General features: G+C 41.1%; 1 protein-coding gene across 1 annotated transcript in view; it reads left to right on the top strand.

Annotated features, from left to right (window-relative positions):
• The window catches only part of FBXW8 (F-box and WD repeat domain containing 8), a 119,532-nt gene that overhangs the window by 49,620 nt on the left and 45,567 nt on the right, over positions 1–24,345 (top strand). The window contains exon 5 of the mRNA XM_036767638.1: positions 3,965–4,122. Coding sequence (XP_036623533.1) covers positions 3,965–4,122 — 158 coding nt within the window. The remainder of the gene's footprint in view (positions 1–3,964; positions 4,123–24,345) is intronic.

Genomic DNA, 24,345 nt, shown 5'->3' with positions numbered 1-24,345 from the left:
TTCATATCCCTGAGGGTCTTCCCCTCCCAGCTTGATTTTTTTTCTTGTTCTAATTAAAGGGCCATCCCTTGACTCACTTCTCAAAGAGGCCTATTCACCAAATGGGCATCACCTCACTCAGAGTGAGAACCTGAAAAGGCCTTAGCTTGAAAGGGCCAGGGATTGCATCCTGAGTTACCTCCAGTCATCCCTGATGAATATCTGGTCACTGGATCCAGATTGCTCTGGAGGAGAAAGTGAGGCTGGTGACCTTGCACAGCCCTCCCTCCCTCAAATCAAAGTCAACTGCAAGTCATGTCGTCATTTCCCTGATGCCATGGACCCCTTTGAGAATGAAGGACAAACAGAAGGATTTCTTTTAGGCTCCAGATATATGGAGATAAACTTATTTCCAAATTTCATGTAATATATAATCAAAATGCATATGTGTTGCTTTAAAAGTTAATAAAAGATTAATTACCAGGGTAATCACCAGATAATAATACTTACCACATAATAATAATTATCTTATTTGATAATACAATAAAAAATAATAAAATCCCCCTTTCTTCATTTGAGTTTGGTTTACTTAAAAACATCTCAACAACTCTTAAACATTTTATTGACATTTTTTGCTTTTATCTCCATCTCTCGCTACCCCCGTTGAAGCCTCCCTTCTAACAAAGAACTGTGAAAGTCAACAGACCTGGTGACCATGACTGACAGCAGATATGACTTCTTGCATCTGCTCTCCAACTCTCCATCACAAGAAGGGAGATGTAGCTCATCTTCTGTTTTACAGGACCAAGTTTGGGCCAGAGCAGTTGTTCAGAGTTCAACTTGCTTAAAGTGTTTGCCTTGTTGTAGTCCTGGCATTTAGTGGTGTCGTGGGCCTGTGTCACTCCACATTAGTTCATATAAGCCCTCCCATGTTGATTTGAGTTTCTTAAGTTGACACGTTTCCTCTGGGCTTTTTCCCTGTCTGTCCCCCAAGTCTGGAGCTCTCTCTCCTCCTCTCCAGCTACAGACATCTGTGGTGTCCTTTAGGTCCATCTAAAATCCCATCGTTTTTTGGAAGCCTTCTCTAACCTCTTTTAATTCTAGTGCCTTCCCTCTTTTAATTATTTCTTATTTATTCTGTTTGTAGCTTGCTTTGCATATATATTTTTTTGTACATTATCTCCCTCATTAGATTACAAGGTCCTTGAGGGCAGGCACAATCTTTTGCCTCCATTTGTATCCTCAGCGTTTAGCACAGAACCTAGCAAATATTAAGTACTTAATAGATGTTTATTGATTATGCAATATTTATTCCATTACATTCATATGGTGCAATTATTTTTAGCCATTCTCCAATCAGTGGGCATTTCCTTTATTTCTAGTCTTTGCTATCAAGAAAAGTGCTGCTGTGAATATTTTGTTATATACATAGGGACTCTGTCTTTGACCTCTTTGGGCCCTGTGGTGAGTAGTAGGACTGCTAGGTCAAGAGTATAAACAGTTTAGTGACTTTTCTTGTATAGTTTTAAATTATTTTCCAGAATAGTTGCACCAGTGACCAACAGTATGTTGATAGCCCTGTCTTCCCACAGCTTCTCCAACTTTGACAGTTTCTATCTTATCATCTTTGTCAATTTGATGGTATGGGATAACACCTAAGATTGTTTTAATTTGCGTATTTATCCTATCAGTGATTTAGAACACTTTTTCATATTGTGGTTGATAGTTTGTATTTCTTCTTTTGAAAACTGCTTATATATCTGTTGGGGAATGGCTCTTGTTTATATGTTTATGTCAGTTCCCCATATATTTTGGATATCAGATTTTTACCAGTTACTTGATGTAAATTTTTTTACCCACTGGACACTTTCCTCTATTCTGGCTTTATTGAATTTGTTCACAAAAAAAGCTTATTCATTTGGGGCAATTGAAATTGGCTAGTTTATCTTTTATGATTACCTCTATACTGTATTTTGTTAATTTTTACCCAAGTCATAGTTGTGAAAATTACTATTTTCTAATTTAAAAAAATTATCACTTTCTGGATGTAGGCTCATAAGTTAGAGTTGGAAGGCATCTTAGAGGTCATCTAGTCCAACCCCATTATTTTACAGATGAGTAAGTGGAATCCCAGCGAGGCCCAAGATACATAGTGGCAGATCCAGAATTTGCTGGTCATCTAGTCCAACACATCCCTGATGCAGGACTCTGCTGCCATTTCCTCAGCAAGAGGTCATACCACTTCTGCTTGGAGAAGAACCCCTCAAGTATGCAAGTTCTAGACCTCCTGACCTTGAGAACAGGCAGTGAACAAAATAGCATATTCTTTAGTTAGCTGGTCTTCCTTAGACACATACCAAGAATGAAGGGGAAGAACCTGGTGGGTTGAAATAAAACTAGCTGAGAAGCAAACATAACCATATGGAAGTTGGGTCAACAAATCAATTTCCTAAGCATTTAATGTACCCAGAACCAAGCTAATGATTGAGAATGCAAAGACAGGCAAAAAACCAGCTCCTGTCCTCAAGGAACTTACATTCTAATGGGGGAAACAACGTGTAAAAAACTGTGTGGATCCAAGGCGCATAGAGAATAGATGGAAGGCTGTCTGGTTAGAGAAGTCCTTGGCAGCTGGAGTGGGAGGAGGGGAGGAAAAGGCCTCGTGGGATGGGTGGGATTAGATCTGAGTCTTAGAAGAAGGCGAAACTGGACTGTGATGGCGGTGAGGACAAGTGCTGTGGTTTGTGTCGCTAAAGCCTCTTTGACTCCAAAACAAGCCATGTTCACCAGGGTAGTACACTTAAAGGAATAATTTGTACTATCTATAGACTAACTTGCCATTAAAACTTTGGATGAGCCTCTACTCTTAGGTCAGTTCAGTAATACGTATCTATACAAGAGGAGCCATAAAGACTTTTGACTATAAAAGATCACATTTATAGGTAGCGTAGTAGATAGAGCGCCAGGCCTAGAGTCAGGAAACCCAGAGTTCAAATCCAGCCTCAGACACTTAAAAGTTGTGTGACCCTGGGCAAGGCACTTAAGCTTTGTGTGCCTCAGTTTTTCATTTGTAAAAGGGGGTAATAATAGCACCTGTCTGCCTTGATTGTTGTGAGGACCAAATGAGATGATAATTTAAAACCTTAGCACAGTGCCTGGCACATAGTGAGCGCTATAGAAATGTTAGCTGTTATCATTTCATCATCTTCATTATTATTGATGATGAGGACGATTGTGCTGAGTCTGTACCCGAGTTCTGGCCTACCCAGCATTTAACACCATGCCTGGCACATAGTAGGTATGATAAGTGCTTGTTGAGACTTGACTTAAGACAGTCATGTGTTGAAATGGCAGCAGTAACATGAGTCCGAGAGTTCTCCTGCAGAAACTAAGTGAACAAAACTGGAGAGTGCCACACATTTCAGCAAGAGAGCTTTTCATGAGAAGGCAGCATCGTCTGGCTCCTAGAGGCAAGATTTAATTGTATCAGCAAATCAATTAGTCTTTAGGGACTTTAAGCAGTCAAATCTGATGCATGGATGAAGTATTAGAAAGCCTGTGCCTACAAAACCATTAGTTCTTAGTGTCTACACAGCATTTCTGTGTGTATGCATGTAAATACTGATGCTAAGAAAGATTTTCATTAATGTTTCTTTACTGTGAAGATATATAAAATATAGTTTGGTTATTTCAAACATTATAAAAGAAGAGGCCCTCCCCTTTGTTTGGATGACCATTTTTTGTGGATAATCTTGTCAGTTCTAGATGGTTCCTATTCTACTGTAGAATCATAGACTTAGTTTGTTCATTTGACGTTTTCTGCTTTGGGAATCACTCATTGAATTATCTTATTTGTGGGGAAGCAGTGAATTTGCCTTGACTATCTTATTCCTGTCGTGTTGTTTTAAGGTTCTTCTCTTTCCATTTTCTCTGCCATGGTGCCCTGTGAAACATTTTTGGAACAAAGAGTGCCCTTCTCTTCCAGATATACATCAGGGGATGTGCGGTTGTGGGACACCCGCACCTGGGACTACACAGCCCCCATCCTGGAACCAACGCATGGCGCTGCTGAGCCTGGATCTCAGCCACATGTCTCCTTTGTGAGGATAAACAACTCTCTGGCTGTAGCAGCTTATGAGGATGGTAAGTAACCACAACCCTCCTCCCTATTAAGAAAAAAAAAAGCTTTGCAAAAATTAAGCAGCTGTGGCTAGCTCCCCCCCCTTCCTGTAATCCTCTATATATACACACTTGCACACACACATGTTCACACACATACACATATATTTGCCTTTATGTGGAAAAGTTGGCCAATAACCCTAAATGCATTAGCAGGCATTGGAACATAGCACCCATTCAAACTGGTGTTTAATTCCTACTGGAACTGTTGCATTGGATTTGAGTGCCAGGCAAAAGTCTAGCCAATCCATCTTAAACGGAGAACTTGTTTGCTGTGAAATATTAAATATACTTTCGCCTACTTTACCCTAGGGAATCAGTTGGTCCAAAGGAAATGGTGTCTGGGTGATAGACACAAACTTTTTGAGATTATGGACACAGAAGGCTTTCCTCTGCTTAGCCTTTGCAGTGATGTGAAATCTTGTTTTCAGCCTTTCCAGGTTCTGATCTCCATTATATTCAGTGATTCTGCACAAGTCTGACTTCATTCACCTCATGGGGGACCATATACTATTTCACAATGTTGGTATTCAAGCTAGAACTCTGCCATGCTGCTGATTTCCAGGCAGTGCAGAGAACAATACTGTTAGCTGGCTCAGGGGATAAGACTGAAGACAGGCAACTAATGGGGAGCCTTGAACACACATGTTAGTTAAAAATAAAAATGAAAACCAGAGCTGAAATGATGAAAATATTTCCATTTCAAGGTTTTATCAGCATGAACTTTGTTCTTGTGGTTTGATGTTGGTACAAACCAATGATGGTCTGGCTTTTTTTTAAGCCTCATATAAGTAGCCCAGCTAAAGGGCTTCTGCTACTATCATTATTATTAATATTTCATAAATTCTTATTGAGACACTGCATAGAAGCTGTAGCTTTCAGTGGCAGCTTGTGTTCATATGCTATTTTCCAAATGATTCTTTTTCACATAATTTTATGCAAATGTTGTAGTGTTCAAAGTTTACTTTGGTGGTTCTAAAGCAGTTTGGGATGGCTCTTGTGTTCAGTAGTGTCCTCAGTGACACGTGACTGATTTATTTCAACTTTTCTCTCTGGTGATGCACAAGCCAGTGAAGTCTTCATTTTATATCTCTGGTTGAAATTGGCTTCATCAGCGTTTTGATTGCCCTTGCCACTGAAAGCATGGATACATTGCAGAATTATGAAGAGAATGTTTCCAAAGCTTGTGAAAAACTTTCCAGATTTATTTCTTTTTATCAAAATCGATTGAGTTTTCTCTTCTTTCTCTCTGCCTTTGCTCTTCACCTCTGAACTAGACTTAGAAGTTTGCTGAGCTAAACATCAGCTGCTCCATGCTCTTCCCCAGTGCTAATATGGAGTCATCCAGCTCAGATCATATTAACAAATTAACACGATGTTAATGTGACTAATGTATCAACAGGACAGCTAGACTTGGACAAAGGAAGTTTGAAGTAAGCACTTAAAATCAGATGTACATTTTATCTTGACTTTGTCTAAGACAGCTGAACGAAAATTCTTAAAAGAGGTAAAATGTGGCAGATAGGGAGATGACCTTGTAGGGGCTGCTCTTGAGATTTTGTCTCTGTGCCCTACAGGAAAGAAGAGTATCATGATAAAATGGATTATTGAACCTCAGCTAGATGCTTGTGCCAAAGGGAACCTTGCAATCATTGAGACCCAATTGAATATCTACATGCATTAACCACAGAGGAATCAGATTCAAAAGAGGAAGGGAGATGGAAATTGTACTGGGGAGAAAGTAAGTCACCCCCACCTCCTTTCCACTCTTGTTGCCCAGTAGGAACACTGTACACACACCTGGGGCGTTGAGATTTGGCAAGTCGATCCACAGTTGTGATTTTTGAATTCCAACCCACTGGCCTCATCTTTCTTCTGCCTTGTTTCCGATTGTCAGCACTGGCCATTCTCCAGTTTGATTTTACCACTAATTGTGTTGCACGTTACCGTACTGAAATGAATCAAATCAAAATGCTTTTCCTGGAGCATTAGATAAAGCAGGCGAAGGTTCTGAGTAATGAGCAGATGCTGCTAATGCAGGGACAGCAGAGACCTTGCCAGGACTCCATCTGCTCCACGCTCGCCTGACTTTGGCCTGGAGCCACCACTTTGGGGAATTGTAGTTTACTTGAAACCCCCTCCCTGTGCAAAGAGTTTGTCTTGAAAACTCATTCTTTGGTGGTGAGAGTGTGCATGTCTTAGGTGAAGAAAGGTCTCATTTTTTTATGGAGATGGAGGAGGGAACAATCCATCCCTTTTCATATTTACATGTTGATAGGGCAGACAATAGATCCTTTACCTGCTGCTATGGAGCAAATCCAAGTGACTTAGCACTTTCACAACTCTGCGGGTATTGTCTACTCTCTCTCAATCTCTCATTCTCTCTCAACTTTTCTCTATCTCTCTGTCTCTCTCTCACACACGCACACAAGCACAAACACATGCACGCATGAGCAGTTGTCAATAATGGTGCCTATTTGTGGCCTGAAATGTCAATTATTTCTGATTATCTGACGTTTTAACAATGGGTAGTGTCTTTGAGCTTCTCTTTGGTTGTGTCCAGCAGTACCATAAACATTTGGGATAAAATCTTAGCTTGAATGTTGTAGAGAATAGGTCCTCCAGAGACTTATTTTATAATCCTGTAGAAATGTCACAGTTTTGAAGAACGCTTTGGTCTTGCTAAAATGAGATCGTCATATAGGCTAACATTATAAGATATATGACTGGTAAAGTGAATATGTATTTTCAGAGTTCCTTGCAAAGGTACCTTTTCACTAAAGGGGGTTAGTCAGATTACATTTAATAGTGGAAATGGTTTTCCATAGAAACAAAGAACTTTAAAACTAAAAGAGACTTTACCGATCAATCATCTAATTTGTAATCCTCTCCTTTTATAGATATGTATATAGAGGCCCATAGAGGGGAATGACATGTCTCCAGTTGGACAGGGTCCATTTTTGCTCAACTTGCCAGTTTCATAGTTTGTAAGACCTAAAAAAATCCTTCAAAAGGCCAGCAATGGGCATGTTTAAAATGTCAGCCTTTTCTACAGAATGGAATCACTGGTGCTTTAGAAGAACATTTTAAGTATGCTGGGGCCTACCAATGTTGCCTTTGTCTCAGTATTTTAGAGGGGGCTATTGAGATTTAAATTTGTCTACTACCTAAACATCACAGGCTCAGACTCTAAGAGCTACAAGAGACCTTAGGAATCACTTAGGCCAAGATCTTTGTTTTTCAGATGAAGATGCTGAGGCACAGATTGTTTAAATGACCTCCCCAACCCAGGGCCTACCCAAGGTTGTGCAGCAAGTCAGTCATGGCTATGTGCCATATTATCTAGTCTGCTGGAACAGAACCTGCATTGGAGGTGACAGAGGCAGCTGCTGGCATAAACTATCTCCCATGTTTCTTAAGGAGAGAATGTTCAAATTAGAGTTACTTGTTACTTATGCTCCCATGTACCGTTTCCTACATGTAAATCTTTTGGTTAGCAGAAGAGTATAAATTTTTTTCCCCTAAGTTTTACTGCTAAATTTGTGAAGTAATCTTGTAGAAACAGAGGATATTGATCCATTCAAAATGACTTGGTGATGACTCCTTGGCTCATTGCAATGGTTTTGCTAAAACTGTTCTTTGGTAATGTTTGAAAGTAGAGTATTCTGTCATTTTAAGGAAGGAATAGCACAGATTGGCTTTCTGGAAGTAATCTAGAGGAATAAATTATCAGTCTTTATATTTATTTGTTTTTTTAAATTTTGTATTTTGTTTTTCTCCAATTACATGTAAAAACATTTTCAACATTCGTTTCTAAAATTAAGTTCCAAATTCTCTCCCCTTCCCCTACCCCCCGCCATTGAGGATGCAGGCAGTTTGATATAGGTTATACACGTGTAGTCATGCAAAACATATTTCCACATTAGTCATGTTGTAAAAGAAAACATAGGCCAAAATTCAAAAACCCAAGAAATGTAAAGTGAAAAAAAGTGTGCTTCGATCTGTATTCAGACTCCTTCAGTTCTATCACTGGAGATGGATAGCATTTTTCATAAGTCTTTCAGAGTTGTCTTGGTACGTTGTATTGCTGAAAACAGCTAAGTCATTCATAGTTGATCATCTTAAGATACTACTGTTACTGTGTACAACATTCTCCTGGTTCTATTCACTCATTTCACTTTGCATCAGTTCATGTAAGTCTTTCCAGGTTTTTCTGAAAGCATCTAGCTCATCCTTTCTTATAGCACAACAGTATTCCATCACAATCATATACCACAACTTGTTCAGTCGTTCCTCAGTTGATGGGCAATCCCTCAGTTTCCAATTCTTTGCCACTAAATCTTTGCTGCTAAATCTTGTGTTATCCTGACTGTGACTCCACAGTACTTGAATTGACTCTTACAGGCTGCTTGCAATATTTTCGTCTTGATCTGGGAGCTCTGGAATTTGGCTATAATATTTCTGGGAGTTTTCATATGGGACCTCTTTCAGTAGGTGATCAGTGGATTCTTTCAATTTCTATTTTACCCTCTGGTTCTAGAATATCAGGGCCGTTTTCCTTGATAATTTCTTTTATTTAATATTTTTAGTTTTCAACATTGATTTCCACAAGATTTCGAGTTACAAATTTTCTCCCCATTTCTACCCTCCCACCCACCCTAAAATGGCATAAATTCTGATTGTCCCTTTCCCCAGCCTGCCTTTCCTTCTATCACCCCAGCCTTCCGCTCCCCCCACCATCCCCTTTCCCCTTATTTTCTTGTAGGGCAAGATAGATTTCTATACCCCATTGCCTATATATCTTATTTCCCAGTTGTATGTAAAAACAACTTTTTTTTTTTAACATTTACTTTTAGAACTTTGAGTTCCAAATTCTCTCCCTTTTTCCCTCTCCACCCACCCTCTTGAGAAGGTAAGCAATTCAACACAGGCAATCATTATGCAAAACACTTCCATACCTCCCTCCATCCTATCCTGTCCCCATTTATTCACTTTTCTCCCTTGACCCTGTCCCTTGTCAAAAGCGTTTGCTTTTGACTACCTCCTTCCTCAATCTGCCCTCCTTGTATCATCCCCTCCCCCTTATCCCCTTCCCCCCTACTTTCCTGTAGAGTAAGATACCCAATTGAGTGTGTTTGTTATTCCCTCCTTAAGTCAAATCCGATGAGAGCAAGATTCACTCATTCCCTTTCACCTGCCCCCTCTTCCCTTCCATCCTTGATAATTTCTTGAAAGATGATGTCTAGATGCTTTTTTTGATTATGGCTTTCACTAAATCTAATAACTTGTAAATTTTCCCTCCTGGATCTATTTTCCAGGTCAGTTGTTTCTCCAATGAGGTATTTTACATTGTTTTCTATTTTTTCATTCTTTTGGTTTTGTTTTATTGTTTCTTGCTGTTTCATAGAGTCAGTAGCTTCCACTTGCTCAATTCTAATTTTTAAGGAATTATTTTCTTCAGTGAGGTTTTGTACCTCCTTTTCTATTTGGCCAATTCTATTTTTTAATGAGTTCTCTTCAGTGAATCTTTGTGTATCTTTTTCCATTTGGCCAATTCTGCTTTTTAAGGCATTCTTCTCCTCACTGGATTTTTGTACCTCTTTTACTGTTTGGCTTGTTCTGCTTTTTAAGGTATTATTTTCCTCAGTATTTTTTGTGCCTCCTTTACCAAGCTATTGACTCTTTTTTCATGATTTTCTTCCATCATTCTCATATCTCTTCCCAGTTTTTCTCTACCTCTCTTGATTTTCAGAATCCTTTTTGAGCTCTTCTCTGACCTGAGACCAATTCATATTTTTCTTGGAGGCTTTGGATGTAGAAGCTTTGACTTTGTTATCTTCTTCTGAATGTGTGTTTTGATCTTCCTTGTCATCCTAGTAACTTTCTATGGTCAGAATTTTTTTTCATTTGCTCATTTTTCCTGCCTATTTCTTGACTTTTAACTCTTTGTTAAAGTAGAGCTCTACACTGTCCCAAACCTCAGGAATTTTCTGCAGCTGTTTTCAGAGATACTTCTAGGGACCTGTAAGTTTTCAGTTCTTCCAAGATGGTATGATCTAAGGAGAGATGCATTTGCTACTCTCCTGTCATGTGCTGTGCTCTGTGAGGGACCACAAACACTCTATTCTGCCCTGGAACTGTGAGAAGGGTCCCCTCTCCACTGCTGCCGCAAGCTCTGCTCTGCTAGTGCTCCTCCTTGCCCCTGGACTGCTCCCCAGGACTGCAACCCAGATCCAAGTATGGGCAAAGCAACAGAGTTCAACACCATGTGGGCTGAGGGCTCTGGAAGCAGCCGCTGTTGCTGCTGATTCAGTCATAAGCAAGACCTGTTCCTGGTTTGTTGGGGCTGAGGCTGTGCCGGCCGTGGCCTGTGCTGGATTGTGCTTGTATGGGACGGAAAAATGAAATAATTGGAGAGACATCTTTAGGCAGAAGCAAAGTGAATTTATTTTACAAAACTCCTGAGATTTGGGCGTTGCCTCCACTAGGAAACTAGTGGAGGGAGGCAAAGTACAAAGGAAACTCTTAATGCAAAGATTCCCGCCCACCTCTATCCCTTCTCACCATTGGCAGGGAGGTGGGCTTACAATCTAGGCCAGAAAATACAGAGCCAATCCATACGTACTTTCCTTATTTGGCTACTAATGTGGCGATGATATGGCTAAGGTAAAAGAGAAAGAATGAGGAAGGAGAGGGGGCCCTTCCTGGAGCAGAGAACAAACAGCTTACAGGTAGTCCCTTATTTCCCTATTTGGTAAAATTCTTGTGCTAGCACTGAGAGAGGGGGGAAGGGAGGGCCACCTACAGCTTCAGGCCCTGACTTTGCAGAAGTTAGCTAAGTCACTACAAGGTTAAATTCCAAACGTCTCCTACTCCCTCAGACATTCCCTATTCCAGAAATATGAGAAGAAAGTAGCCCCTATATTTTTACCCTGTGAAGTCTTCACAAATTATATCCTTCTCACTCATACTCTACTCTCACCCAAGTGTGACATAGCTTTCCTGCTGACCTCCTAAGTTACCTTGGGCTGGAAAATTATTTCCCCCTGTCCTACCACTCCAGAATTTGTTAGGGCATTGTGTAAAGGTCTTTGGAGGGGTTTTGGGGAGAGCTCAAGTGAGTCTTTGCCCACCTTCCCCCTAGTCTTTATATTTAGCTGTGCATAGCTGTATAAATGGAATTTTAAGTGAGCAAATACGATTTCATTTTCCCAACAGTAACTCAGGTTTTGGTAATATAACCCTTCTCAGTCTAATCTCTTGAGCCTTAAATAAAGCAGAGATTTGTACATTTGGAGAATTGATGTGTTTTACTGTAAAAATATGTCTGTGTGAGTTGATTTTGTAGAATTGATGTTTCAGTTGGAAAATGATTCCTTTGCGGTCCAGAGGGCAAAGCAGGCTGATGCTAGCTAAGAGTCACATAGGGAAGAAAAACCGTTCCCTCTGCTTCCATTCTCTTTAATTTTTTGCATGAATTGATGACTTGTTTTCTGAGAAGAGTTAGGTGGTCATCCAGGTAGCCCCTTTGTAGCCCCGAGGTAATGAAGGGGAATTAAGCATCCAGGTTATTCATTGTACTTAAAGCTATTCTCCTTCCTTGGGAGGCAGGGTTCTATAATGAAAAGAGCCTTGGATTTGAAGAGAGAGGACTTGGCTTTGGATCCTAGATGTAGAGGAAGGGAGTTCTGAACTTATCTAGTCCAACAGCACCAGAAACACAGGATAGCCCAGATCAGGCTCAGTTGCTTAGGTGACTGGTTCTGGGGCTAGAGATTCCTGCCTAGAATCAGTTTCGAGTCCAGGGAGTGACTTATTCAAGAGGAGACAGCTAATAAAGGTCAGAAGTAGGATCTGAACCCAGGTGCTGTGGTGTTCCGTACACTATCCTAGCCTGTCTCCACTTGGACCAAGTGACCATGGACATGTACCCTTTTGGGGCTTTACTTTCATTATATGCAAAATAAGTGCTCTCTAAAGCCCTTTCTTCTTTACTTTTGTCTTTGTGACTCAGTGTTGTCTTATTTTTATTGCTCTAATTCAGATCCAGCCTCCTTTCTACTAATGGACCCACAGAATCTTAAATTAATTTGTCTGCTTGCCTCCAGCTTTTCTGTCCATCTTAGAAGCAATTTTCAGAATCTACTTTCTTTACTGTGTCACCCCCTTGGATCCCATCTTATATAAGAGTGAAGGAACAAAAGGCTCTTCTGAGCTTTGTTTCCAGCCTTTGTTCCTTCAAAGAAGCCTCGGTACACACCCCTCACCCAAACAAACCCTTCTCCAGAGTGACAGTCACTGATAACAATGGGGTGAGCATTGAGGAAGCCTCATGGCCCAGAGGATGGAGCAAGCACTAAGCTTGGAGTCAGGATGGTCTGGGCTTCAGTTTGGCCTCAGATGCTTCCCAGCTGTGTGACCATGGGCAGTGTCCTAGCCTCTCTGAGCTTCGGTTTTCTCATCCAGTAAAACATGGCGGTTTCCTCCCAGCATTGTTGTGAGCATCAGATTAGATAAATGTGAGCAGCCTCCATTGTGCTTACTACAAGATGACCAGAGAGTGACCTGGGTCACAATTTTATTTCTGAGGCATTTTCCCTCTTGCACTGGTGGGCCTGGGCTGATTTCCTGCTTTTGTCAACTCTCTGTAAAGAGCCAGCTAATTTTAGTCATTCTGACCACTAATTACTGACTTTAGGCACTTAATCAGGATAACCCAGATTAGGCTCAGTTGCTTATGTGGCTGGTTCTGGGGCTAGGGATTCCTGCCTAGAATCAGTTACTAGGCAAGCAAACTCCCTAACCCACAGCTGGAAAAATCTACAGTTGGAGAAGCTGCCAAGGCCGAACAGCCTAAATTGATAACTTGTTTTAAATGTATTTGTGGTTCATCGAAAAGATCAAAGGGGAGGGGTAGTGCCAATTGTATTTTTTAAAACCAGTTCAGCAGTTATTTACCTTTCAAGCAATTAACATAATTACCATTATGCTAAGAAGTAATTTTGGAAAGTTCTGCCCTGAATTCTTATGACTCCATCGGGACAGTTTTAGTGGGGACTTATCTTTTTGATGGAAGCCTAATTGCAATTTTGGCTTTGTGCACAAAAACAGAGGCAGCTAATTGTTTAGGCAAATAGCAGATTAATTTAAATATGCATCCCTAATAAAACAAAAATGGTATCCATTATGGTCCTTGTTCCCATGACGAGGAATATAAATATTCCATGGAAGTGCCATTAGGCAGAGGTCTTAAGGATTGTCTACATTATTTCACAGTGGTAGCACTTTCCAGATATCAAGTAATCTTTACAAAAGCTAACATAAATCAGTTTAAACTCATTTATATCCCATTTCCACTATGTGCAGTTTCATTACCACACTCTGGCTCGCCTCCTTTGGGAGATGGGAGGAGCATGTTGCAAGCTGGCATGGGTGCCCATCCACAGCTGCTTAACAGGGCTTTATGTCTCTTCAAAAACACTAGCCATCGTTACTCATTTCATCCTTAATGAGCATTCATAGCCTTCATTGGACTAAACACTCCTTTGGTGCTATAGGAGGGGCCTGTCAGGATGGAGGGTCACAGTTCCACTGGGTGCTGTCCTGGGTACTGTCCTCAGTCCCTGACAGAGCCCTCTCCTCCTTACTTTCATGTGTTTGCACCCCCACTCATTTTGGTTCTACTCATCTGAAAAGACCCAGCTTTTACTTTTGTGTGTCATTCTTTTTATGTCTTTCACTAAAGATTCTGATCATTAACAAATGAGATATTGTTAATTACCTCTTTGTTCTCATATCATCTCAGAGAATTAAACTTCTTTTACTCGGGCTAAGGAGGTGTTGTCAGGGAAAAGTCCAACTCTTGTTTTTACTTTATCGATTAACAACCCACATTCTCCGTTTGTGTTTAAACCATGCCAAGAAGTCTAGACAAAGGGCCTTCACCTACCTATTTGCCGGACCTCTGTGGAGGCTTTAGGGGAGGATGTCACTTAGGATGGTTAGGTGTGAAAGGGTTGTAGGAGCTACCCCTTTGGAGGTAGTGCCCATGAAAGTCCATTGAAACTTTAAAGATGTGAGACAATGGAGGGCTCTGAGTTTGCTCGCTGTGTATCATACCTAACCTAGAGTACTTTGTGACAGATATTTTAGTTGTATTCATTGCAGGCAGTGGCCTAATGCTATTGGTGAGCTACATTTGTGTTAGACAGAAAGGTCTCTTGTGAACTTTGGAGTTGACTTATATGTCAGGGTGTCTGATTTTGTCTGATTTTGGGAGTGACGGATGCTCTTTATCCATTTGTATTACTTGTTTTCCATTTGCTCCTGGGGGAGAAAAAAAAATAGTTAAGGGATTATTGTAGTGAAAGCATTAGGGATCCAAAGCCTTCCATGCCATCAAGAATTTCTGATTGGCTGGGAATGAGCATGGGATTGCATTCAGAAATGGATTGATCCTTATTCGGAGAGCCCAGGTGGGCAAGTACCACATTTGACATGGCCATATTTTCAGATGGGAATAGAAGCACCGCAGTTCCCATGGTAGAGATTACAAACCAACCTAGACTTAGAAAACTTTAGTTAAGGTTTAGGTTGGAAAACATAGTTAATACGTAATCTGAGACTAAGTTGATTGCGTATGTATGTGTGTATGCATGTATATGCATATACTTCTAATTATTTTATTATACTGTAGTATTTCTAAAATTGGCATATTCTCTTTCACCTTATTAAAAAAATCCCTAGAACATGTATTTCTGTGGTCTGAATCTGAAAATGAATTTCTGAAAATTTTTAAATTTTCACTGAAATAACTGAGACCGTTCACCGAGAGTGCCCTTTTCTCCCCTCCTCCTCATCTCACATCACTGATGTTTTCTCCTACCACCTCCTCCTTCACTTGTCTCACATGAACCTTTGGCTCTTTTCCTGTCCAAGCCAAACCCGTCTCATCACGTCTTTATTAGATTGCCTCCTCTATCATCCCCACTCTCTCACTAATGTTCAATCTCTCCTTCCCTACTGGCTGCTTTCCTGCTGCCTACAAACATGACCTTTTCCCCATTTTTCCCCCAATCTCCCCCACTAGCTATGGCCCTATAGCCTTCATTCCTTTTGTGGCTAAACTCCTTCAGAAAGCTGCCCGTGATTGGTGTGTCCACTTTTTCTCCTCATCCTCTTCTAAACCCCCTGCAGTCTGGTTTCCAAACTCATTTATTCCACTGAACCTGCTCTCTCCAAAGTTACCAAGGATCTCTTAATTGCCATCTACTGGCCTTTTTTCAGTCTTCATCCTTCATCTCCTTGTAGCCTTTTACATTGTAAATCACTCTGTTCTCCCTGACAGACTCCCCTGTCTAGGTTTTTGTGACACAATTCTTTCCCAATTCACCTACCCGTCTGACCACTCCTTCTCAGTCTCCTTTTCTGGATCTTCTTCCAGGGCACACAACTGACCGTAAGGGTCCTCCAAGGCTCTGCCCCAGGCCCTCTTCTCTCTCTCTGGTTTCACTTGGTGATCTCAGCAGCTCCCATGGGGTCAGTTACTATCTGTCTCTAAGCTGATGATTCTTAGATCTATTTAACCTCTCTCCTCACTTCCAGCTGCCTTTTTGACATCTCACACTCAACATGTCTAAAAGAGAACTCACTCTCTCTCCCCCTCTCCCCCAAACTCCCTATGTCCAGTTTTCCTCTCACCATCCTCCAGGCTCCAGGGCTGGTAACTTCAATGTCATTCTCAGCTCCTCATTCCCACTCTCCCCACAGATTCAGGCTGTTGTTTTGTTGTTTCTACCTTCACAACCTGTGTTTTATATGCTCCCTTCTCTCAATTCACACCACTCCCTCCTCAATCCTGTGCACCTCTGGACTGGCCCAGTGGCCCCATTGCTCAGTCTCCCTGCTTAGAGCCTCTCCCCATTCTAATACATCCTCCACTCAGCTGGCAAAGGGGTCTTCCTGAAGCATAGGCCTGACAATGGCACCCACTGCCCAACTCAGTAAACTCCACTGGTTCCCCATTACCTCCAGGATCCTCTCTGGTTTTTGAAGCCCTTTACTCACCTTCCTGTCCTTATGCTTTACTTCCCTCCACAAGCTATGATCCAGTAACACTGAGCTTCTTGGTGTTCTTCTCACAGGATACCTTCATCTCCAGACTCTGGGCCTTTTCACTGGCCATCCCCAGTACCTGAAATGCTCTCCCTCCTCACTTCTACCTCCTGACTTCTTTTAAAAGTCAGCTCCGGTCCCACCTTCTCAAGAGGCCTTTCATTGTCTACTCCCATTTCCACTTATAGAGATTACCTCCTCTCAGCTTGACAGCTTCATTAAGGTTTAGCCTGGGATTTTTTTTAAGTGAGTGGATGATGTTACAGCATCAGCTAGGTGGAGCAGTGGAGAGAATGCTGGCCTGGTGTCAGGGAGATTCATTTTCCCAAGTTGAAATCTAGCCTCAAATTTGCCTGGGCAAGTTCTCTTAATCCTACTTGCCTCAGTTTCCTCATCTATAAAATGAGCTGGAGAAGGAAACAGCAAACCATTCCATGTCTTTGCTAAAAAAGGCCCAGATAGGGTCACCAAAGTTGAAAATGACTGAAAAATGGCTTATGTTATTAGATTCCTTGATAGATATTACAGAAAACATTTGTCGTGGGATTTTTGAAGCTAGAAGAGACCTCAGAAGTCATCTAGTCCAAATCCATCATTGGAAGCCTAGGCCCGCAGGGATGAAGTCATTTGCCTACAGTTACACAGCTGATCCCTCGCAGAACTTGGCTTCCAACCCAGCTCCTCTAACTTCAGATCCATCAGTCCCTGAACTGCATGTTTTGCCAGTGTGCATATGAAATCAATTCAATTTAACAAGCATTTATTAGGCTCCTACTATGGTCTTGGTACTGTGCTGGATGCTGGGGTTAGTGGAAAAAAAAACACACCAAAATAATCTTTAAGTAGCTGACATTCTACTGGGGTAGAAATAATAAATAGTAAATAATCTGCAGTTTAAAAATTGAATAATTTTGGTAATGGGCATCAATCAAATATTTATGGAATTATAATTGTTTGCTAGGATATACTTCCAGCTTTATGTAAGTAGTAGACACTGGACTGGAAGTCATTTTGATTTCTGCCTGTTTAATTGGTTGTTGTAGCCAAAATATGATAAAAGGGGCAGTGGGAGGCATGAGATATATTCTCAGCAGTAGCATCTAGGTGAGAGAGACCGGTCAACAAACATTTATCAAGTATCCAGTGTAAGTTGACTTAGGTTGGGGCAGGGAACCTGCAGCCTTGAGGCCACATGTGACCTTCTAGGTCCTTGGGGGTAGCCTTTAGACTGAGTCCAGGTTTTATAGAAGAAATCTTTTTATTAAGGGGATTTGTTCTGTGAAGTTTGGATTCAGTTAGAGGGCCACACTTGAGGATCTAGAGGACCACATGTGTCCTCAAGGCCCCAGGTTCCCCACCCCTGACCTAGATATGGTCCTCAAGTAGCTTAGTCTTTAGTAGGATAGACAAGCCTGAGTTCTGCATTGATACTTCGGAAGAGTAAAAAATCCACGAAGAAGGTCTCCAGCATCTTGGGTGGAAACTACTATGGAGGACTGAATTGGACAGTTGGAAAAGCGTGGCAGGCATGTCCCCGTTATTTGAAGGGGTACCCAGACGGATGAAGTCATGGTCCAGGAAAGTCCCTTCTACTGCCTGCTGGGCTGCCTCAAAATAAAGACAGGAAGAAGCATTTGGAAACAAAGCATTAACCAGATATGGGTAAGTCCCACCCTCAAGCTCAGGTAGAGCTGGATTGTACATAGTTCCTGTGAAGGTCCCATTTGGAGCCAGTGGCATCTTGGACTCAGGCAGCTCATTTTGCAGCAGGATTTCAAAAGGTCTGTGATGCTTATTCTTCACCTCACTTTGTTCTTTTATATGAAAAAAAGGAAAATAAAAGATGCATAGAACAGAATCAAAGAAGTGTGATTTGTTGGCAAATGTAGGTAGTGTCCTATGTTCAACATGGTATGAAGACAACACACTGCACTGGAGAGTTGGGCAACTCCTGCCTCCAAGGAGAGGGATTGATTTGATTCTGATTACATCCTGATTCTGCTGACAGATGGAAATGCTCGTGAACCAGCCTGAGAATTTATTCTTCTATTGTTTCTGGACTATATGTTATTTCATGGTAAAAGCCCCTGTCCAGAGTACTTGTAGTTGAGAAAAACAGAGTATATCAAACAGAGAACTGAAGACTGAGAACGGACTGCCAAGGGAAGAAAGATGTAAAGCCACATGTCTGTTCTAGGGATAAGAAGTAGCAGGAAAATTGACATAAATTTATGAATGAAGAAAGAGGCAGGAAAAATTAGAAATATTGACTGATTTATTGAGTATTCATATTATAGAACTTACAGAAAACAAATCCTACTCAGATTCACAAAATTCAGGGCCATGTAATTTTCTCTTAATGGAATTTGGGGGACAAATTGAACTGGAACTAGAAGTGAGGGTGTCTGTACAGGGTCCAGTTTTTTATACTAGCCATGTCTGTTGAATCAGGATATATTTTTGGCAGTAGAATTTTAAATGAATAGAAAGACATGACTTGGTATATAGGAACTAAACAAATTGAGCATGTTTACTGATTGTCTGCCATTTACAAGCGCTGTGCTGGTTCTGGAGAGACAGAGATGGAAAACTGTGGAGGTCTTTCCCAGCAGAAGTTTCCAATCAGTAGAATGTAAGGCCTTTACTATGCCCAAAGGCCTATAAAACTGTGCGTACCGTTTGATCTAGCAATACCACTTCTAGGGCTGTATCCTAAAGAGATCATAAAAATGGGGAAAGGACCCACATGTACAAAAATATTTATAGCAGCTCTTTTTGTGGTGGCCAAGTACTGAATATTGAGGGGATGCCCATCAGTTGGGGAATGACTGAACAAGTTGTAGTATATGAATGTAATGGAATACTGTTGTGCTATAAGAAATGATGAGCAGGTGGATTTCAGGAAAACCTGGAAAGACTTACATGAATTGACACTGAGTGAAGTGAGCAGAACCAGGAGAACATTGTACACAGTAAAAGCCACATTGTGTGATGACCACCTTTGATAGACTTAGCTCTTCTCAGCAATGCAATGATCTAAGATAATTCCAAAAGACTCATGATGGAAAATGCCATCCACATCAGAGAAAGAACTATGGAGTCTGAATGCAGAGTGAAGCAGACTGTTTCCTTTTTGGTTGTTGTTTTTTCTTTTTCATGTTTTTCCCCTTTAGTTCTGATTCTTCTTTCCCAATGTAACTAATGTAGAAATATGTTTAATATGATTGTAAATATATAGCCTGTATCAGATTGCTTGCTGTCTCAGAGAGGGGAGGGAGGGAGGGAGAAAAAAATTTAGAACTCAAAATGTTGAACACTATCTTTACATGTAATTGGAAAAAAATAAAATACTGGTAAGTGGGGGAGGCAGGGGGAAGAATATGAAGGTCCTTGAGAGCAGGACCTGTTTCTTTCTCCCTACCCCCACGCCCCCAACCTCTAGCAAGGACCTGGCCCATAGCAGGTAATTAATAACAGTCAGTAGGCTTTTATTTAATGCTTACTCAGTACTTGGCACTTTGGTAGGTATCAGAGGTACCAAGACAAAATGGAAAAGTTCTTTCAGAGAGCTTACATTGAAGGAGGTGATCTGTACAGGGGAGGCGACCCATACATACAGAAATATCTACAAAGTAAATACAGAGTGGGGGGGGGGCACTAGCAACTGGTTATCAGGGAAGGCCTTCTGGGAATAGCTTTTGAAAGCTTGTTGAACTGAATTTCAGTCTTATGGGAGTGGAGTGTATAAAATATACTTGTGTAATATGAACTAGTGGGGTTGAGATCAAAGAGGAGATCACTTTCAGCTGAGGGAATCAGGGCAGGCTTCAGGGAGAAGGTGGTACCAGGTTAGGCTTAAGAAAGAGGGTTCTTCATTCTTCATTTCCTTAAATGCTTCTAGAACAGAGGTTCTTAACTTGGGGTTCATGAATTTGTTTTAAAAAATATCTTTAAAACTATATTTCACTAGAATTTCTTTCCTTTTTAATCCTATCCATTTTATTTTCTGCATTTACACATGCATATTATGCATGATTCATCAGTTTGCCAAAGTAGATCTGAGAGGTGGAAGAGGAATAAAGTCTGAAACTTCAGAGATGTCTGAACTTCAGATTAAAAAGCATGAGAGCTAGTGCAAAATTTGAAAGAGCCGGTACCCTGGTAAGAGTTTATAAAGGATATGCTCCTGGGCAGCAGCAGCTCTCAGGAGAAAAGAAAGAGGAACCTGCACTAAGAAGGGATGCCCACAAGATGAATGGCCACATTGAAGGCCTAGAGCACTGTACCCAATAGTACTCATTCATCACTTTTGTTGTCCTCCGGGTCCACACTCCATTCTCTGTGCTGAGCTCCAGGGCAGTAAGGCCTCTCTGGGACTGCAGGTTACCTCAGCATTAGGGCCTCTAGAAGTCAGTCTTCAGCAGTGATTTAGTCACACATCCCAGCCTCTCATACACCTTGTCCCAGGGCTCTGCAGAGAGCTGTCGCCAAGGAGGGTAAGGGGCTGTGCGCTGCAGAGCCTAGAAGAGAGGCCAAAGACAAGGGAAAAATAGTGCATGCACCCTGCTCTCACTTTGTACAGATAAAAAGCTATGGAATAAACTGTGGAAAGGGTAGCAAGTATAAGAGGTGAAAGAAAGATAACATGGATTGAAGGGTGATGGCCAAGCCTAAGCAACGGGATCAATAAAGGAATAATTCATTTATACACTAATTTTAAAAAAATGTTTAAGTGCTTGTGAGGTACAAGGCCCTGTCGTGGATTCTTGAGAAAGAAAAATAAAACAAGTGGCATAAATAACAAACAATGAAGAGGGGAAATCCAGGAGCTTTTTATAAAGAGGACATTACAATTGTTACAGCAGAGACACCGAAAAAGAAAAGAAGGTCAGCAGATTAGAAGAGGAACCAGACGGGGAGGAAGTTCTTTACAGACAAGGATTCCTCAAAGGAAAAGCAAAGTGCACCCGAGGAAAGGAAAACAGAAAAATTTCAAGAACCGCCAGGGTGGGCGAGGAGTACAATAAAGAGTCAAAAGGAAAGATAACAGAAAAAGGGAGGAATTTGGGACAGAAATTAGTGTTCTTGTAAAAGAAATCAGGAAGACAAACAAGACTATGAAATTTAGAACATGATGGAGAAAACTCCCTAAAACAGTAGATTCTTTGAAAAAGAGAATGTGTTATAGTATGCTTTTGGAGCACAAAAATACAGAGACAGAAGAAAAAGTTGGAAAAGTTTGTTTTAAAAAAAGGAGAGAGGGGATGGAGCCAAGATGGTGGCAGGAAAATGGGGACTCACTTAAGCTCTCCCCCAAATCCCTCTAAACACCTGTAAAAAATGGCTCTGAACAAATTCTAGAGCTACAGAACCAACGAAATAACAGAGGGAATCAGGTCTCCAGCCCAAGATGGCCTGGATGGTCACTGGGAAGGATCTGTCACACTGTGCTGGGAGTGGAGCGCAGCCCAGTGTGGGCTGCACCAGGACAGATCAGGTGCTGAAGAGATGGGGTGGAGCAAGCCATAGGGCCATTAATCACTGAGCTGTGGCAGCTACCAGACTTCTCAACCCACAAATACTAAAGACAACTTAAGTCAGTGGGAAAACTGCTGGATCCGGGTGAGAGGAGTGCGTGGTTGGCCCCAGCCCTGGGGGCAGTGGAGGCGGTGCAGGGTGGCACCAGCAGCAGCAGGAAGCACCTGTGGCTGCTTGCAGAGCTCCAGCTGTGGTTGCTTCCAGCCCTAGGCTCACATGGTGGGAGGAGTCAAGCAGCAGATCAGAGTGGGAATGCAGGGAGCCCTTTGCTGGCGCAGAGGCAGGGTTCTCTTGCTTTGCCCTGCTTGGATCTGGGTCATGGTCCTGGTTGGAGGTTCTTGGGAGAGGAGGAGGACTGGTGTGGCACAGCTTGCTGTGTAGAAATAACTCTGAAAACAACAATGCAATCCCCCTGAAGCTTGGGACAAAGCACTCATCATTCTGAAAGCAGTCATACCCTGTCAAAAACCTCAAGGGTCAAGTAGTTGGCTGGGAGCATGAGAAAGCAGCGAAAGACTCAGACTATTGCATCTTTTTTTGGTGACAAAGAAGATCAAAACATACAGCCAGAAGAAGTCAACAAAGTAAAAGAACCCACATCAAAAGCCTCCAAGAAAAATATGAACTGGTCTCAGGCCATGGAAGAGCTCAAAAAGGATTTGGAAAGGCAAGTAAGAGAAGCAAAGGAAAAATTGGGAAGAGAAATGAGAGTGATGCAAGAAAATCATGAAAAACAAGTCAATGACTGGCTAAAGGAGACCCCCCAAAAATACTGAAGAAAATAACACTTTAAAAAATAGACTAACCCAAATGGCAAAAGAGCTCCAAAAAAGCCAATGAGGAGAAGAATGCCTTAAAAGGCAGAATTAGCCAAATGGAAAAGGAGGTCCAAAAGACCACTGAAGAAAACACCACCTTAAAAATTAGATTAGAGCAAGTGGAAGCAAGTGGCTTTATGAGAAGTCAAGATATTATAAAACAGAACCAAAGGAATGAAAAATGGAAGACAATGTGAAATATCTCATTGGAAAAACCACTGACCTGGAGAATACATCCAGGAGAGATAATTTAAAAATTATTGGACTACCTGAAAGCCATGATCCAAAAAAGAGCCTAGACATCATCTTTTAAGAAATTATCAAGGAAAACTGTCCTGATATTCTAGAACCAGAAGGTAAAATAGAAATGGAAAGAATCCACTGATTGCCTCCTGAAAAAGATCCCCAAAAAATCTCCTAGGAATATTGTTGCCAAATTCCGGAGTTCCCAGGTCAAGGAGAAAATATTGCCAGCAGCAAGAAACAATTTGAGTATTGTGGAAACACAATCAGAATAACACAAGATCTATCAGCTTCTATATTAAGGGATCGAAGTGCTGGGAATATGATATTCCAGAGGTCAAAGGAGCTAGGATTAAAACCAAGAATCATCTACCCAGCAAAACTGAGTATCACGCTCCAAGGCAAAATATGGATTTTCAATAAAATAGAGAACTTTCAAGCTTTGTCAGTGAAAAGACCAGAGGAGCTGAATAGAAAATTTGACTTTCAAGCACAAGAATCAAGAGAAGCATGAAAAGGTAAACAAGAAAGAGAAATCACAAGGGACTTAATAAAGTGAAGTTGTTATGTTTAAATTCCTACATGGAAAGATGATGTGTGTAATTCATGAGACCTTTCTCAGTATTAGTCGAAGGGAATATATATATATATATATATATATATATATATATGTGTGTGTGTGTGTGTGTGTGTGTATATATATATATATATATATATATATATATATATATATATATATATAGACAGAGGGCACAGGGTGAGTTTAATATGAAGGGATGATATCTAAAAAAATAAAATCAAATTAAGGGATGAGAGGGAATATATTGAGAGAGGGAGAAAAGGAGAGATAGAATGGGGTAAATTATCTCACATAAAAGTGGCAAGAAAAAGCAGTTTGTTGGAAGAGAAGAGGGGGCAGGTGAGGGGGAATAGGTGTATCTTGCTCTCATCGGATTTGACTTGAGGGAATAACATACACACTCAATTGGGTATCTTACCCCACAGGAAAGTAGGGGGAAGGGAATAAAAGGGGGAGGATAGAAGGGAGGGCAGTTGGGGGAAAGTTGTTTTTTTACACGCAACTGGGAAATAAGATATACAAGCAATGGGGTATAGAAATCTATCTTTCCCTACAAGAAAGTAAGGGGAAAGGGGGTAGGGGTGGGGAGACAGAAGGGAGGGCAGACTGGGGAAAGGCACAATCAGGGAGGGTAGAAATGGGGAGAAAATTTGTAACTCAAAATCTTATGGAAATCAGTGTTGAAAACTAAAAATATTAAATAACTAGAAGTAAGAAAAATTAAAAAAAATGTAAATTCCAACAAAAAAACCGATAGGAATAGTCATTATTGACTATTGACTAAGAATAGCAAAGCTCTCTAGAAAACACAGTGGTTTGAACATGGGTATCGTGCACCAGTAACTAAAGGATCATTTCAATTTTCTGTAGATTCTTTGGGAAGCTTTAGAATTC

Source organism: Trichosurus vulpecula, chromosome 1 (assembly GCF_011100635.1).
Source record: "Trichosurus vulpecula isolate mTriVul1 chromosome 1, mTriVul1.pri, whole genome shotgun sequence".
Taxonomy (NCBI): domain Eukaryota; kingdom Metazoa; phylum Chordata; class Mammalia; order Diprotodontia; family Phalangeridae; genus Trichosurus; species Trichosurus vulpecula.
The sequence above is the reverse complement of the archived record's forward strand: the minus strand, read 5'-3'. Positions and strand labels throughout refer to the sequence as shown.